This window comes from Neophocaena asiaeorientalis, unplaced genomic scaffold (assembly GCF_003031525.2).
Source record: "Neophocaena asiaeorientalis asiaeorientalis breed wild unplaced genomic scaffold, Neophocaena_asiaeorientalis_V1.1 scaffold198, whole genome shotgun sequence".
In the NCBI taxonomy this organism is placed as follows: Eukaryota; Metazoa; Chordata; class Mammalia; order Artiodactyla; family Phocoenidae; genus Neophocaena; species Neophocaena asiaeorientalis.
Window position 1 is genome coordinate 1,204,931 of NW_020175221.1, and position 15,879 is coordinate 1,220,809.

Consider the following 15,879-nt stretch of genomic DNA (forward strand, 5'->3'; position numbering starts at 1 on the left):
TGGAATTGGCCTGCTGACTAACAGACCTTTATCTACCTTAAAAAGAATAAATAATATGTGTAAAGAAAATTTCTGGGTACAATATAAATCTATAACTGCAAACATAAACAACTAAATTTTGATACCTCTCTTACTTATGAGGAAAAAAATAGTATAATTTTGTAACTGAGTAAACAAAAATGAAGTCAAAAGTAAAAGACTTTTCACAATTAAATGCACTTTATTTACCTTGAGTGCTAAAAGGCTTTTATTAATTTCAGCACCTTCAAGCCTAGTTTGCCTGTCTGCACTGGAAGTATCAGCTCCTCTTTCATTTCCAGCCAAATCGATGAGAGAAAATTTGCCATGTAGTTTTCCTTTCCTTCTAAGAATAATCTGAAACACTGCATGGCTCCGAGATGAATGTGCATTTGCAGATGTTTGACCGGATGTTCTACAATGTAATTAAGAACATTCTGATATGTAAAAAGTTCAATTTATATGTGCAAACCACAATATTTTCATTAAAAAAAGAAAAAACTATTCAGTTTTAATTATTTAAATACAAAAGAGACATTCTGAATTAACAACACAAACATAACCAGATTAATACAATTTAATCTGGCATACTTCAAAAGTTTTTATGAGTAATGATTTTACGTCCAAAATGCGCTGAATAACATCCTTGCTTTGCTTTTGAAAGTATCTAAAACTGATCATGAAACTGTTTTGCTTTCTTAATTAAAATGAGAGCTACCTGCAACTGTTGCCTATGTCAATGAGTTTCAGTACATCTTCAACACATTTGACCTCCCGTTCCTGTAATCCCACCACTTGAACCTGCTGTTTTCCATCTTCGAGCACTCTTAATTTTGTTTTCCTGTTTAGCAAGTCAAAAACCTAAAAAAAAAAGAAAGAAAGCTAGCTTTAAAAATAAAAAAAGAATAGTTCTATAAAAATGAGTCATTCAGAGTCCGAAAATTATTTCAGAGAATTCTAGTAATAATGTTATTAGAATAATAATGATCGATACTGAAGTTAAAGAGTTTCAAAGGGAATTTTAAAAAATCTCATCACAGAACTTTAACATAATATTCCAAATACATATAACAATTATGTGGTGGCAATGACTGCCCAACAATGTGAATATTGCTGAACTTCTACGCTTAAAAATGGTTAGAATGGTAAATTTTATGTTATGCATTTTTTAACCATAATTTAAAAAACTAAAAAACAAAAAATTATTTTTTTAAGTTTCCACTTACCTTACCACTATAAATTTCAAAAAAGGTTGCATACACTTGAAGTTCTAACTTCTTATAGTTTGGCTTCTTTAGCATTAAAAAAACATCTCGAGCTGTCAATAATTGCATATGGAGAAAATTTATTAAGATGCAATAAATATTGTTTTTAAAAAGCAATTCAAATTTTCTGTTTTAAAAAAGCAATTCAAATCAACTAATGTTTACCTAGAATGACAGTATCAATAAGAAAAATGAAGATTAAAGTGGATATTAATTTTCAAAAAAAAATAGTAGCAATAGTTTTTCTACATTTAAAGTTTAGAGGCCACTGTCCTTCATATTCAAGAAGAGAATGCTACTACTTATCTTTATAAATAGCATAAAATTATAGGCGGTCATAATAAGGTTACTTTCATAATCATACCAAATGGAAACTTTTCACAAAGCAGTTATTCAACAACAAACACTAAGCTCCAACAATGTGCGAGATTACAACACAAACATAATCAAGATTTTTGCCCCCAAAGCACAGTTCTTTTCAAAACAGTCTGCTAATCTAAAACTGACATAATATATAGTAAGTATAGCATTAGTTACCCTTAAAATTCTGGACAGTACTTCCAAATCTTATTTCCAAGCCACCTGAATAATATTCAAGAAAAATATTATAAATAATATGCAAAAAGGGGAGTTACCTGCTAATGCATAAATTCCTTTAGAACAGTCTTGGTTCTTTCCTGAAAAGTCACCTCCCATTGTCTATATGTTAAAAAGAAAATAGAATTTAGGTCTTAGAATTAAGCTATAAGGAAAGTAAACTGGCTTCATACCAGGATGTAACTGTAATGAATTACTTACATGAGTCTTTCCACTTCCAGTCTGCCCATAAGCAAAGCATGTAGCCATTCCCCTTTCAAATATAGTTTCCACTAGTGGTCTAGCTGTAAACCTTAAAAATAAAATGTACCAGTCAGAACATACAGTTAATATTTAAATTAAACAAATAAACAATAAAACTAATATCAAGTGTTATTATAAGCAAATCTACCAAGATTTTTAACAAACCAGTGGGATCAACTGCGAGGCCACAATTGACCACTGATTTAAAATTTTAAATACCCATGTCCTAGAATTGCTTAAAGCTCTTTAAAGCATATTTTCGAGCAATAATTCCGAAATAAACAAGGGCCACAATAATAATGGACAGGGAAAAAAACCTGATAGTAACTGAGCTAAAGACATAATATATAGAAGACAGTAGGAAAGTTTTAAAAAATAACAACAAAATATGGTAATATCAGCCAGACAAGTAGGACAGATATGAAAACCAAAACCAAAACTAAAAACCCCCACCCAACCCAAAAAAAGTATCAATGGTTTCAACAGAAACAGAATCAAGAGTGGTAATCTCAATACAGAAAAGCTAGAGGGGAAAAAAGTACAAAAACATTATCTAAACAAGTATAAAAGTGGTAAAATTTCCTTGAATGTAAGTAAATATAAATTATGCTTATAAGACAATGAATTCTGAACTGATAGTCTTGATTCAGGAAAAGGATGCCCAAATATTATGTACTGGTATAATCACTGCTGGAGTTAAAATAAAAAGGTAGGGAGGGACAAAAAAATACTTCATTGAGCAGAGTCCTAAAAGCATGATAGAAAACAAATCTACTTTTTACACAGTCTTCAAAAGAATATATGTAGAACACTTTATACAGTGTTCTATTGATTTTTTTTTTTAAAGGCACAACTGGAGAAAGTACAGAACAAAAGGAACAGAAAAATGTTCTAATCAAAAAGAACTGGAAATGAGTCTGAAGAGTGATCAGACCAAAAAAAAAAAAAAAAAGCTAACTTCTCAATCCATAAAAGTTAAGGATAAGAGAAAGGGGAGAGAATCAATATTGGCAAAATTAAGAAGCATAAATACAGGGTGAAATACAAAATGTTTACTAAATCTAGCACATACACAGAAACATACTTTTATTTATAGTGATTTCTTAAAAATGATTACAAAGTCAGACAGACATTTTATGAGACAGGAATGGAAGCAGAGAAGGGAGTGGGGGGAGGACAGGACTCAGTTCTCAAAAAAGTAAAAAATATACAATTTATAATTCCCTTTCAAAACAAATTTTTCACAATACCTCTATCTAGCATTCACATGTTTAGTTTTGTCCTCTTTCTTTACAGCTGAACTCCCAGTTTACTGGCTTAAGACCAGTGGAGTTGGTCTTATCTCATTTATAACATCTTCAATTCTTAGGATTCTTATTAACCCTTTAACTTTCTGTTTTCCAGTCAAATTTATAAAATAAAAGGGCAATGAAACATAGCATTCAAGTAACTCAAGACAATTTAATATAGACTGAAATAACAATGCTGCTAAAACTGACCTATTAAATAATAAGAAGTAAATGTTTACAAACTATGTATAAAAATCTAAATTTGGATAAAGATGTGGGATATCAATGCACAATACATGCACATACAAGTTTGAGTTGTTTGTAAGTTGAACATGTGAACATGCAAGAATTTCATGTACTAAAACTATTCCAAAGCTTAGAAATGATAAAACTAGGGAAATGCAAGTAGATTTACAGAACTTTTTTTTCCTTAAGTGGCCATATGTGCTAAATAAAGATTCAGACAAATAAGTGACGGATGTATAACAGTTATTTCAAATTTCTTCACTACTGCAGAGATCAAAAAGTAAAAAATAGCCACATCCCATCTCTAGAGGTACAGAAAATGTTTTCTAGAAATTTCTTATCCATACATATGGTATGTTATATAGTGTATAAAGTTAATCATTAATGAAAACTGATTTGGGGAGCATTAAAGAAAACACGTGTTAAAATTCATTATCATGTTTATTAAATATTCTTATTTGTTTAAACTCAGGGGGAAAGAAAAGGATATTACACCTCTGGAGAGATATGCCAAGATCAACATAAGTTTCAGTGGTGGTGGTAAACACACAGTATAAGAACAAAATTCTGATTTAAAACAAATTTACCTACCTGTAAACCATTTCATTAGGAGCGGAGTCATCAAAGGCATAATCAAAACGAAATGTTTGGTTTTCTAGGTACCTTGTTAAATCTACTTTTTGTTTTGGTTCATGTACCATCACAACATCTTTACTAGGGATTGTGATTACATCAAGATCTTTCATTTGAGTTTCTAAAAGAATAAATGAAAATCAGTGCCCAGTAATTTTCACAGTATTTGAATTAATGCACAAAAATTATTTTAAGTAGTAAGAATTTCGATAAAAGTAGTAAGTCCTGTAAATATAAATATCCATAAATATGCCATTCAAGTAAACAGAATATTTCAACAACAAAGTAAAAAAAAAAAAAAAAATCAAGATTTCTGTAAAGCCAGGAATGGCAAAGATTCTTAGAACAGTATCACATCAACAGACCTAACCATAGAAATCTGTATAATGGTTATGTACAAATGAAATGATTTACATTTAACTCTTCCAAACCAATCTGATTTCTGCTATTATCAAAATAAATTGCAAACAGGACAAAAATGAACCCTTGATTAGAACTCAATAAGCATACCTTTTTTATTGAGTGGTCGTTTTCTTACACAAACACATATCCTATGTTCATCAATCTAGAAATAAAATATTTTTTTCCAGTGATTATCAGTGGTATATAAAACACTGAAAAGTTAATTAAAAAGTAATATTTCCTCCCGAGGTTTTAGAAATTTATGCATAGCATAAATAGGATAAGTAAGCTTAAAAAACAAATTAGCTTGAAGAAATTTTAATAGCCATCAGACACAATTATTTCAAAAATTCTAAGTATAATGGAAACTCGCTTATTTTGTCATTTGGTAAACCACTAGGAAATAACTTTGTAGAGGACACCACCACTCTTAGTAGCAATAGGTTCACGTTAAGAAACTACCTTATTCACTTCAAGATGTGCTGTATACGACAAAAGCAAAATTTCCTACCAAGTGGCATATTTTCAGATTGATTATAGGGAAAATTATAGGCAAAGATAACTAGCTGTAGACAAGAAACAGTTCTCAGAAGATTATTGGCCAAAATAATTTGAACAATTTTAGAATATGCCAATTCTTAGACATTAAATTTTTTCATAAAATTAATGTTCCCAATACTTGCCTTCTAATGATATTTAGTATAAAGCAGGAATTGGCAAAGTACGGCCTGAAAGCCTAATCCAAGCCACTACCCACTTTTGTAAAGTTTTACTGAAACAGCCATACCTATTCATTTATGTATTGTCTATGGCTGCTTTTCATACTACAAAGGCAGAATTGAGTAGTTGTAACAAAGACCATATGGTTCAAAGCCAAAAATATCAGGCCCTTTTCAGAAAAAGTTTTCGTCACTATCATAAAGTATGAGCTCAGATGTAGGTTAAACAAATGAAAGGGTAGCAAGGAGTAAAATATATGAGATGCAAATGTTATGAACTACTCTATTAAATCATATATAATACACCTGCCTTAACACAGGTGTATTATATGTATTTTGTGTACCCAATACATTCCGTATACACTAGGTCAGATGTATTTTGTGTACCCAATTCATTCTGTGTACACTAGGTCAGATGGATTATTTTTCATAAATACAAATTACAAAAGTATTCCCTGTTCAATAAATTCCCATTCTTCAATAGGAAAGGAGGTGCATAAGACAGAACATTCTTCAAGCACTAGATTTCTGGTTTACAGCAGTGCTCAACAGCCATCACTTATTGTTAAAAGCCAGAGTAACATTTATTTTAAAATAAATTAGTAGTAAGTTGGAATGATGGTGGGATCTACAGCCCAACCCAAGAGGAAACAAACTTGGAATTGAGATAAAAGTATAAGTGATGGTCAGAAAGGAAAGTGGGTCTTCTGACATCATCCTTGACTGTTGCTCTGTCCTACCAAGGACACAGAGGCTTGCTTTGAAGTGGATTATCTTTGTGAGATGCATGTCTAACGTATCAAATTATGGGAAATAATGAGAAAATAAGGGCAAGTGTGAGTGGTTTCTTTCTTTCTTTTTTTTTGGATGCATCACGTGGCTTGTGAGATCTTAGTTCCCAGACCAGCGACTGAACCCGGGCCTTTAGCAGTAAGAGTTCAGAGTCCTAACCACTGGACCGCCAGGGAATTCCCAACGGTTTCTTGATCTTCTTAAAACAGAGAAGGAGAAGGAGCACCCATAAAGAGAGAAAAAATTACAGAACTAAATACAGTATTAACTTAGGGGGTATCAAACATGTTTTCATTTACAGCATAAAAAGTTCCAGAGCAACTGTTAATAAAGAATCTTACAGGATCTGCTGTTGTTAATGGTCTATAATCCAAACTTCCTCTAAAGTCTCTGATCATACACATAATTTCATAATTTGGGTTTGTAGCATCAACATCCTGTAAGAAGACAGAGAATTCATCATTTATTATAATTACAATAATGTAGTATTTGTTGCGTTTATGTTATATATGGTTTGAAAATTAAATAGGTTGTGTCATTTATAACAGCCAAGCCCAAACTCAAACCTGAGATGTGATATAGTTTCAGAGTTCAAGATTAATAGTATGCCTAGGAATCACTTTCATATTCAAAAACACAATTCTGTTAGTCTACATGCCTTCTGCTAACAACAAACAAAATACTCCTTATTAAAACCACCTTTGACCTATTTCAAATATGTTATACGTATACCTTAATTCTCCTAGAAAACTGAGCAAAACAAAAACAGTGTTCATCCTAAACATCAATAAAGAACTCTAGAAAAGCCAAAATTCTTAGAAAAATGCATTTAATCAGATTCTTCTTCCCAATTCCTAATTCAGTGTTTCAGCAAAGTAGAACTATGGATTCATTTATGTTCATTTCCTATTATTAATGACTCTCTAAAAAATAACTAAGGCATGGTATAATACAGCCCCAAATCAATAGGACATAGAATTTAAAGGAATCAAAAGCCAAGATAATTTTTTAAATCTTTAAAATTCAAACTACTGCATGCTAACTGCAATTTACTATTTTGCTTCACAACTGAGAAAATTCAGATTAAGATACAAATAGCAACAGTTAACAGCCTCTCCTAGCTATGAGTATAAATTGTTAAACATTTTAGGTCAGGTTCTTTTTCCCATATACTATATGCAGACTTGCTTTGAGTACAACTAAATTTCAAAACTGTTAATGTAACATACTGTCAATTAACCTTTTGGGAAATAACACCAACTATGTCAACCGAGAAGCAGAATGTAAAGAAGAGGTCACAAAGAGATGTAAAAATATTATGAAGTACCCACAGGAAACACCAGGTGGCATCTGTACTAAGTATCAGTAGATACAAGTATTATTCATTTCAAAACCCAACTGGTCATTCTCAGGTCACTTTCAGATATAAGTTGATTTATTCAGGTTGAATATTATACTGATTCCACAACACAACATCTTTATGATTAAGGGCATTTGAACATACTCCTAAATAAGGAAACAATCCTGGTATTTTATTACAGGAAACAAGTTCTGAGAATATAATAGATACAATGCAAGCACAATGGAGGAATTATTTGTACAATAGCATAATTTCTAATATGTGAAGACCTGTAGAGAGATAAAAGACCAGTCTTCTAAGCAACTTTTCTGTTGCTAGTAAAGTTTTGCTACTATCTAAAGGAAACGAGAAGAGGGGCACATCAGAGATACTCTCAACATCTAGTATAAATCAACACACAACGAATTTCCACCCTTTCATTGTGATATGCTGAACTTATTAACCATGGAAAAACAATAAAATGGATAGTATAACCATATACCTTAACTTGATGTTTTTCTGAATGTATTTTTAGTCCTTTTAAAAAGCCCAAATCCTATTATTCTCAATGTTATACATCTATTAGAATTCTGTAACACAATGGCTTACTATTCAAAATGGAACAAGCTTTAGGACTAACACATACCCACTAAAACTTGAAAAGTTTATGTAGTAAAAAATCTGTTACGATAACTTATTTCCCCAAGAGTTTATATTATTCCTCAATATCAATTTAAGGAACTGTATTGGAATCTTTAAATGAATGCCTCAATTATTTTTTCATAAGCCAATCACTTTCACTGACACAGTCTAATCTTTGGTTGGTGCATAAACAAAATATGTTTCTGTTACAAACCTGGGCTCTTTTCTCTCTAAGTTCTTGCTGTTGTAGTCTCCTTTTTTCCCGTTTTTCTTGCAATTTCTCTACTTCTTTCACACAATTAGATTTTCTACGTGCTGGAAGAAATAGATGAGCTGTAGAAGCCTAGTTTTCTTTTTAGAGTACCATACTTATACACAAAAATTTTATGTATGAAATTTTACCACACACACCAAAAAAAGGTACACAGTGACAAAACATGCCTATGACAAATATGTGAACTTTACTTATGAGCTGCTTTAACAAAGCTAGGAACAGGACAATATACAAATAAGAGTCATGAAAAATGACTCTAACATATTGATACATGTCATCTCTTGGTTTAGAATCAAAGATCTTTGAATTGGAAATGATCAAGAAGCATAAGAATTTCTTTTATAACATCTGTCAAAATTATCTGGCCATAATTTTAAATTCAAAGCAACTGAAACATTGTTATAGTTTTATATTTATAAATTGTTTCCTCCAAAATATACATTTAAAAACCCAATTAACAGACTAAACTAACAACAAAAAAAATTTTCCACAATGGTAAAAATAAAATATGCAATTAAGTTTGTAATTTGGGGACTTATAAAGTTGACCAAGAGAAAATACATGTATGCCTAAAATGACTGAATCCTCGATACATGATTTACATACAAGGGGGTCCAAATTCCTTTTTTGCAGCTTGAACTGGAGATATATCTGAAACACTACCATTCTGTTGTGCAGAGGAAGACTGTTCAGGAAGTTGACTAGGCCGCGCGCGTGCAGAACCAACCACTGAAAGTGAAACAAAATTTCAAAATATATGTAATAATCAATTATGTTCAATAAATAAAACTCAATCTGAATAATTTGTAAAAAACCAAGCCAAGCTTGATTTTAAATAATAATTTTTAAAAAGTGTGCAAAATACAGATTTTATACACATTCTCATTTTGAAAAACTTACACAATTCAGAAATACAGCAAGTAAAAACATAAAAGTCCTGCAACCCTCCTTTTGTTCTAAATCCCACTCTTTGCTTGTCAAATATGCAAATCCTCAACAGAGAATTTCCCACTGTGGATGTTACAAAAGTGGAAAAAGCAATATTAAGTTAAATATAAATATCACATTTTACAAAGAAATATAAATTTTCACAAGACTCAAAGAATAGTGCTGAAAGTGCAGGACTTTCCCTCTACCTCCAATCTTTCCTCTAATACCTACACCTGTCCTGCCTCAGCATCCATACATACAGAGGAAACATCACTATGAGAAAGGACCATTCTGAACTGCTGAATAGTAGAAAAGAAATGAACTGTGCTTTATATCACCTAGTTGAAAACATATGAGAGACCTGAAATTAACTGCAATTGATACCTGTTCGACTTGTCTTCTAAGTTACCCATGACATTTTTTGGAAGTTTGTTAGCCAGAAAATAATGTAAAAATATCACAATGACTAAACTTACCCTTGTGAAATCAATTAACTACTACCCCATTCCTTTCTTTCTCATAATACTCTCCTCAAATCTGAAAAATTATCGGGTAAATAAGATGCCTCAAAATGGCATATATCATGGAGTTTCACATTCATCACATACCTTTATAAATCATTTTTTTTATATCACTGACACTATTGTGTTGGGAAATCAAGACGATATCAATCTTAAAATTAGCTATGTAAAGTTTAAATGAATAATAACGTCAAGGGTAATATTCACTTTTGATTTACCTTGTCAGGGCAATAGGCAAAATTAATAGGTAAATTTTTACCTCTATTATCTCTTGAAGGAGGATCATTCTTAATAGAAGCCACAGTCCGTCGATTCTATAGAAAAGAAAATGTTCATTTTACTTTCTCTCTTTACTCCTCATATATATGTCTATCATAATCAGCTTCCTTTATTTATTTTTTGCTGTTTTTTTTTATTGTGGTTTCAATGGAGAAATACATCATCTGCTCACAAAATAGCTCTTGAAAAATACAAGGAGTACAGATACTATAAAACAAAGCAAACTCTAGTCATGAGACACTACGCACATCATGCGAAACCAACAGTCTGATCTCCAGGTTATGAAAACTAGAATTAAAAAGTCACTACACAGAAAAGGTCCAAGTTCCCAGCTTGGCAAAACTTGGGTGCGGTTACATGAAATGTTTAATAAACTGAATTCTTTTTCCCCAATGTGTGAACAAAATGACAAGACTAAATCTGTACCTGGCAATTTCAATCTAACTCTGAAGCTACACAGAACACACAGACACCTTGTAGACTTCACCTGTTAGTCTGACCATCTTTTCTTCTTAGATGGTAGGAGGAAGGGCAAGGTGACTGCAGAGCAAAGATGTGGGACGTAGAAGTACTGTACACTAGACATTATAAAGTATGGTGAAAAGAAAGCCTCAATTAATGCATAGTCTAAGGGGGAAAAGACTACACTCCAACTCTGGAAAGTTAATTTAGAAGGATAGGGGAAGAGTTTAAGTAATTACAGTTTAACATGAAAAATGTACGGGTGATGGAATGGAACACAATAGAGGATTCATAAAACATGCTCATCAGAAAAATCTGTTGGGTTTGCTTTGTCCAGATTAAGAAAGAATAACTAAGCTTATCAACATCTGGCATCCCTCATATTCTGTAAAGATGAATGCACTGCTGCTTACTTATGTGGAATTATTTATTGATAGGATAAAACAAAATGAAAAAAGGAGTAGAGAGCTGACTAGATGTCAAGTGCTTGCTAGAAATGATTCTTAAACGTTTCTACATGTAAAATTTACTGACAAATTTTAGTCAACCATTTAAAAATCAAAATTTGTTTAAAATTCTTGGAGAAAATGCCTTTTTGCCCACATGTTTAAAATTGAAAATCTACTATAGACAGGAGTTTTGTGGAGCGTACAAAATTCCTCATATTTAGAGATCAAATGGCCATCCAAGATAGATACCATGTTTCACAGGCATTATTTTTAGTCACCCTAAAATTTCAGCCATGGGACCAAAAGTTAGTGTTCTGTGCCATGTGGCCACAGGGTCACTGCTTTCACATCATGGCTTAAGAAAATACTGGCATTTCGTTTTTTATGAAAGAAGTCCTACCTTATGCATACAAGCAAAAAGGGGAAAAGAAAAAGAACGGGGAGGGAGCAAAACCTTTGTTTCAAAGACAAGATACTGAAGGCAAAAGAATGTGGAGCTTTAACAAGCTCAAAGAAAAATATTCGCTGGCTGATGCCTGATTTGGATGCACTCTAAACAATTCTATAAACAAAACCAATATAGCATCTCTTAATCATGACCCCATCAAAACGAAGTATCTCCTAATTATTCTTTCAATGTCAAATATATACCCTAGAGTTGACATTTCATTTTTAAAGGTTACAGCTACCTCACAGGGACTGAACTAGATGTACTCTTATCCTTTCTCTGAAGTACAACAGTGCATCACTGCACAATGGCATCCAATTTGAAAACTAATGGTAAAGGAAATTCTTCAGGAAAAAATGAAAATCTGTCAAGCTGAAAATCTAAAATTAGTTCTACTTTCTAATAAAAAAAATACATAAAAGTGCATCATCGGAATAAGGAATTCTTATGCCAGCTTGTATTGCAAATTTTCCAAACAATGCAGCAAACATAAACCCAGTCCACATGTCAATTATGAATACAAATACAGCTTGAGGTTTTTTTTTTTAAAGGCAGTAATTTTTTGAAATAGTTAATGCAACTGTTGCTAACACAATAATCACAGTACTCCTGGCTTCACATACTAACCTGGACTTCTGATCAAGTGCTGATTAGTCCAGTAAGGGAGGTCACAAAAAAAACCTAAATCCATTTTCAGTCGTGTCTAGTCTTGTACCCTCCATTCTCCTTTCTTAGCATTTGAAGACAACAGGTTGAGTTGGCAGATATTGTTTATGGACCCCTGAGGTTGTTTTTACCAATTCAATCTCAGTTTTATTGAATTCCTGATAACAGGAATAGGATTTGCAGGGAGAGCAGGGCTATCAGAAAGGTCTGTACTGGATGCTTTCTGAGAGGCCAACAGAGAAGCCGCTGTCTGAATGGTTTCCTTTTTTTTTTTTTAATAAATTTATTTTTTATTTTTGGCTGCGTTGGGTCTTTGTTGCTGTGCACAGGCTCTCTCTAGTTGCAGTGAGCGGGGGCTACTCTTCATTGCAGTGCATGGGCTTCTCATTGCAGTGGCTTCTCTTGTTGCGGAGCACGGGCTCTAGGTGCACAGGCTTTAGTAGTTGCGGCTCGTGGGCTCTACAGCGCAGGCTCAGTAGTTGTGGCGCACGGGCTTAGCTGCTCTGCGCATGTGGGATCTTCCCAGACCAGGGCTCGAATCGGTGTCCCCTGCATTGGCAGGCAGATTCTTAACCACTGCGCCACCAGGGAAGCCCAATCTGAATGGTTTCTGATTGAGTTGTACTTGTCTCTGTATCAAGTTTCTCCTTTGTTTCTGTTTTATCATGCCCACTCAAAGCAAGACAGCATCTTCACTTGTCTCATCCTCTTCTGTTTTGGTTTTCTTGGGACTCTCTTCTTTATGAGGTGAGAATGTCCTTTTGACTCCTACTATAGGATTAGGTGTCTTTGTTGCTGCATTTTCTGAAGGTCTTGGTGGTGGGTTTATCAGATGTGTTGAAGAAACAACTCTGGAGACTGTAGGCTTTGGTGGTGAAGAAATGGCTGGTTGTGTGGCAGCCTGAGGAATGCTTTCACTTGATGTACCCCCTGAGCTTTCACGGGAATTTACCTGTGGCACAGAAACTTCAGTAGCCTGTATGTTGGTCATAGATGCTGCTGTTACAGCTGGAGCAGGACTGTTTCTGCCCTGAGAACCGCCATAACTGTTCAATGGACTGGTCTTCATAGCACTGGTAGGTGAAGACACAGACATGCTGTTATCACTGTCCATAGACAAGTCAAGGCTGCTGTCATTCAGAGGTGTCAACCTGACACCTTTTGTTGAACACTTTTTCTTTTTCTGAAGCACATGATTAGGCAGTAGTTGATGGAGTTGCTTTCTTCTTACATGCATTGCAGCAATTTTCATGTCCACCTCAAACATCTTGCTGTTTATTGCTTGCCTATAAAGACTGAATATCGTAGGTGAGACCAACACTGAGATTTTCAGAGTTTTCTGTTTTTTTAAAACACTAACCCAATCACCCACGTTGTGCGAAATTCTTCCTTGTCAGGATTTTCTTTGGGTGCTGGAAGTGACTGGGGATTCACATGAGCCAGTGTAATAAATTCATTCTTCTCCAAACTTCCAACCAGGATTCATATATATATATATATATATATTTTTGCGGTACGCGGCCCTCTCACTGTTGTGGCCTCTCCCATTGCGGAGCACAGGATCCGGACGTGCAGGCTCAGCGGCCATGGCTCACGGGCCTAGCAGCTCCGTGGCATGTGGGATCTTCCTGGACCGGGGCACGAACCCGTGTCCCCTGCATCGGCAGGTGGACTCTCAACCACTGAGCCACCAGGGAAGCCCAGGATTTGGATTTTTGATTCCACCAAGCCCACCCATTTTAGGCATTGTTTTTCAGTTGGTGCACTTGCTAAAGTACAATATAATGCTTGTTCTTTTGAAAGAAGTTGGAGCTTCAAAAAGTTTAGACCACTCTGCCTTACTCAGCAATATTTAATCTGTGATAGCAAGACCTTGTTTAAATTCCTCAACCATGACCATCCGTGTTGAAACGCATACATTGTACATGGAGTTCTGTTGTGGGTATGGTGGTGTAATTATAGGCAGAAGATGGTACCTATCACTGGGATTTACCCTTGTGTCCCATATAGGCAAATTAAGACTGCATTCTTCAGGCTGTTTCAATAGGACTGGATTTGGCCATTCCCATTTAGAAAATATCAAGAAAAATTTATGTACAAGAGTTGATGCTATTGCATTTGGATAAAGCTGGCAAGTTCTTGCTACTAGCATAGCCCAGGAAACACCACCGAGGAAACCTAATATATTGGAATAGATGTTGTGGCATTTGGCCCACAGTTTGATAGCTCTCAGGGTTAACCTGAAGTTGTCAATGTTTGGTACTAGATGCAAAATTTCATCGGTTACCCTGCAACCGTTAAGACTTCCTATGTATCTTATATCTAAATTTTTAAGCAGACTGTCATCTCTTAAGTCCAAGTCTTCTAGAATAGTCTGCAGTGATAATCTTGCAAACAAAATATCAATCTCTATCCCATCAAAACACAGTTTGATAACTGGTACAAGTGCCTCTTCAACAGCTCTTAAATCTTGTACTTCTTCCTGTAATTTCAACTTATAGAATGAGGTGAAAAAGTCACTTCGATCAACATGTCTTGGTGCAACACACAATGCATCAATATCGGCACCTTCTGTATGTACTCCTAATCTATAAGATCCAAATGTAAAAATTTTTCCACCAACCTTTTCAACTACAGATCGTGGAAGAGTCTTGCTTTCACTGATTTCTCATATCCACTCTTTTACCAGGTTATTTAATTTTCCCAAAATTAAAGTCCTCTTCCTCTTCAAAAAGAAAGCTCCTCTTCCTCTTCAAAAACGCTAGAGGGCTTCAGAGTCTCAAACAGTTTCTGTGTAAGTAGGGAGTCAGTCTCCTTGGGGGCTGCTAAGCTGATGGGAGAGGTAATGCCACAGTGCTTCTGTGGCGGCTGTGTTTGCGGTGATCCCTGTGTTGTAACTGGAACTGGCATGTCTCCTGAGGTGGCAACGCCCAGTCACTCCCCCCCCACCCCCCTGAAACCGCTGCCATCCTGGGCAAGATCCACTGAGGCGAGGTTGGGGGGTGGGGGGATGTTTAAGCACTTCTCCTCCTTCCCCTTCATCCTAACATGGCCTCAGCTTCCTTTAATTAAACATAAGTGGGTAGACATACAATAATATAAAACTAAATGAAAAAAAGGGAAAAAATAAATGATGAAAAACTAAAATTATCTTCTGATAAACTATCACTAATGTCATCAATATTCAAGTTTTTTTTATATGAGTATCCCGCCACTGCCCCAAAATATTCAGGAATGAAAACGAGCCAGGCACTGTTCTAAGGACCTTATATGTATTAATCCATTTAATCTTCACAACAACCCTGTGACATCATTATTATTGCTATTCTGGTTTCACAGATGAGGAAAGTGAAGCAAAGAAGGATTAAGTAATTTCATTAAAGTGTGTGTTTTTTAATCATCATGCTATCCTGCCAAAATCATGTAATACACTTCATCTCTGGATGTCAGGGGTAAATAACAAAATACTAGTTTTAGACAACTTACAGCCCATTGTTAAACTGAAACATCAAAATACTATGAAATGCACACTGTCGGTTTTTACTAAAAGGTTTCATTAGACTTTCAAAGACTTCAACATTGCATAGATAGGGCAGCAAGTTTTTGGTTCTATTATTTATTTACCAAGACTTTATTTTATTCACCTAAAAAAAAGATATCAAATA

The 15,879-nt window shown here is 34.3% G+C and overlaps 1 protein-coding gene and 1 pseudogene across 2 annotated transcripts in view; both read right to left on the bottom strand.

Annotated features, from left to right (window-relative positions):
* KIF2A (kinesin family member 2A) overlaps window positions 1–15,879 on the bottom strand; it is a 34,480-nt gene that overhangs the window by 16,099 nt on the left and 2,502 nt on the right. Inside the window, exons 3-13 of one of the 2 annotated variants that reach the window (XM_024765335.1) lie at window positions 10,170–10,224; window positions 9,066–9,188; window positions 8,400–8,500; window positions 6,546–6,641; window positions 4,802–4,856; window positions 4,250–4,412; window positions 2,082–2,172; window positions 1,919–1,982; window positions 1,245–1,336; window positions 737–879; window positions 229–433 (exon numbers count right to left, since the gene is read on the bottom strand). In XM_024765335.1, coding sequence (XP_024621103.1) covers window positions 229–433; window positions 737–879; window positions 1,245–1,336; window positions 1,919–1,982; window positions 2,082–2,172; window positions 4,250–4,412; window positions 4,802–4,856; window positions 6,546–6,641; window positions 8,400–8,500; window positions 9,066–9,188; window positions 10,170–10,224 — 1,188 coding nt within the window. The remainder of the gene's footprint in view (window positions 1–228; window positions 434–736; window positions 880–1,244; window positions 1,337–1,918; window positions 1,983–2,081; window positions 2,173–4,249; window positions 4,413–4,801; window positions 4,857–6,545; window positions 6,642–8,399; window positions 8,501–9,065; window positions 9,189–10,169; window positions 10,225–15,879) is intronic. The other variant, XM_024765334.1, reaches the window with a different exon arrangement.
* LOC112413388 (poly(A) polymerase alpha-like) lies at window positions 12,232–15,150 on the bottom strand (annotated as a pseudogene).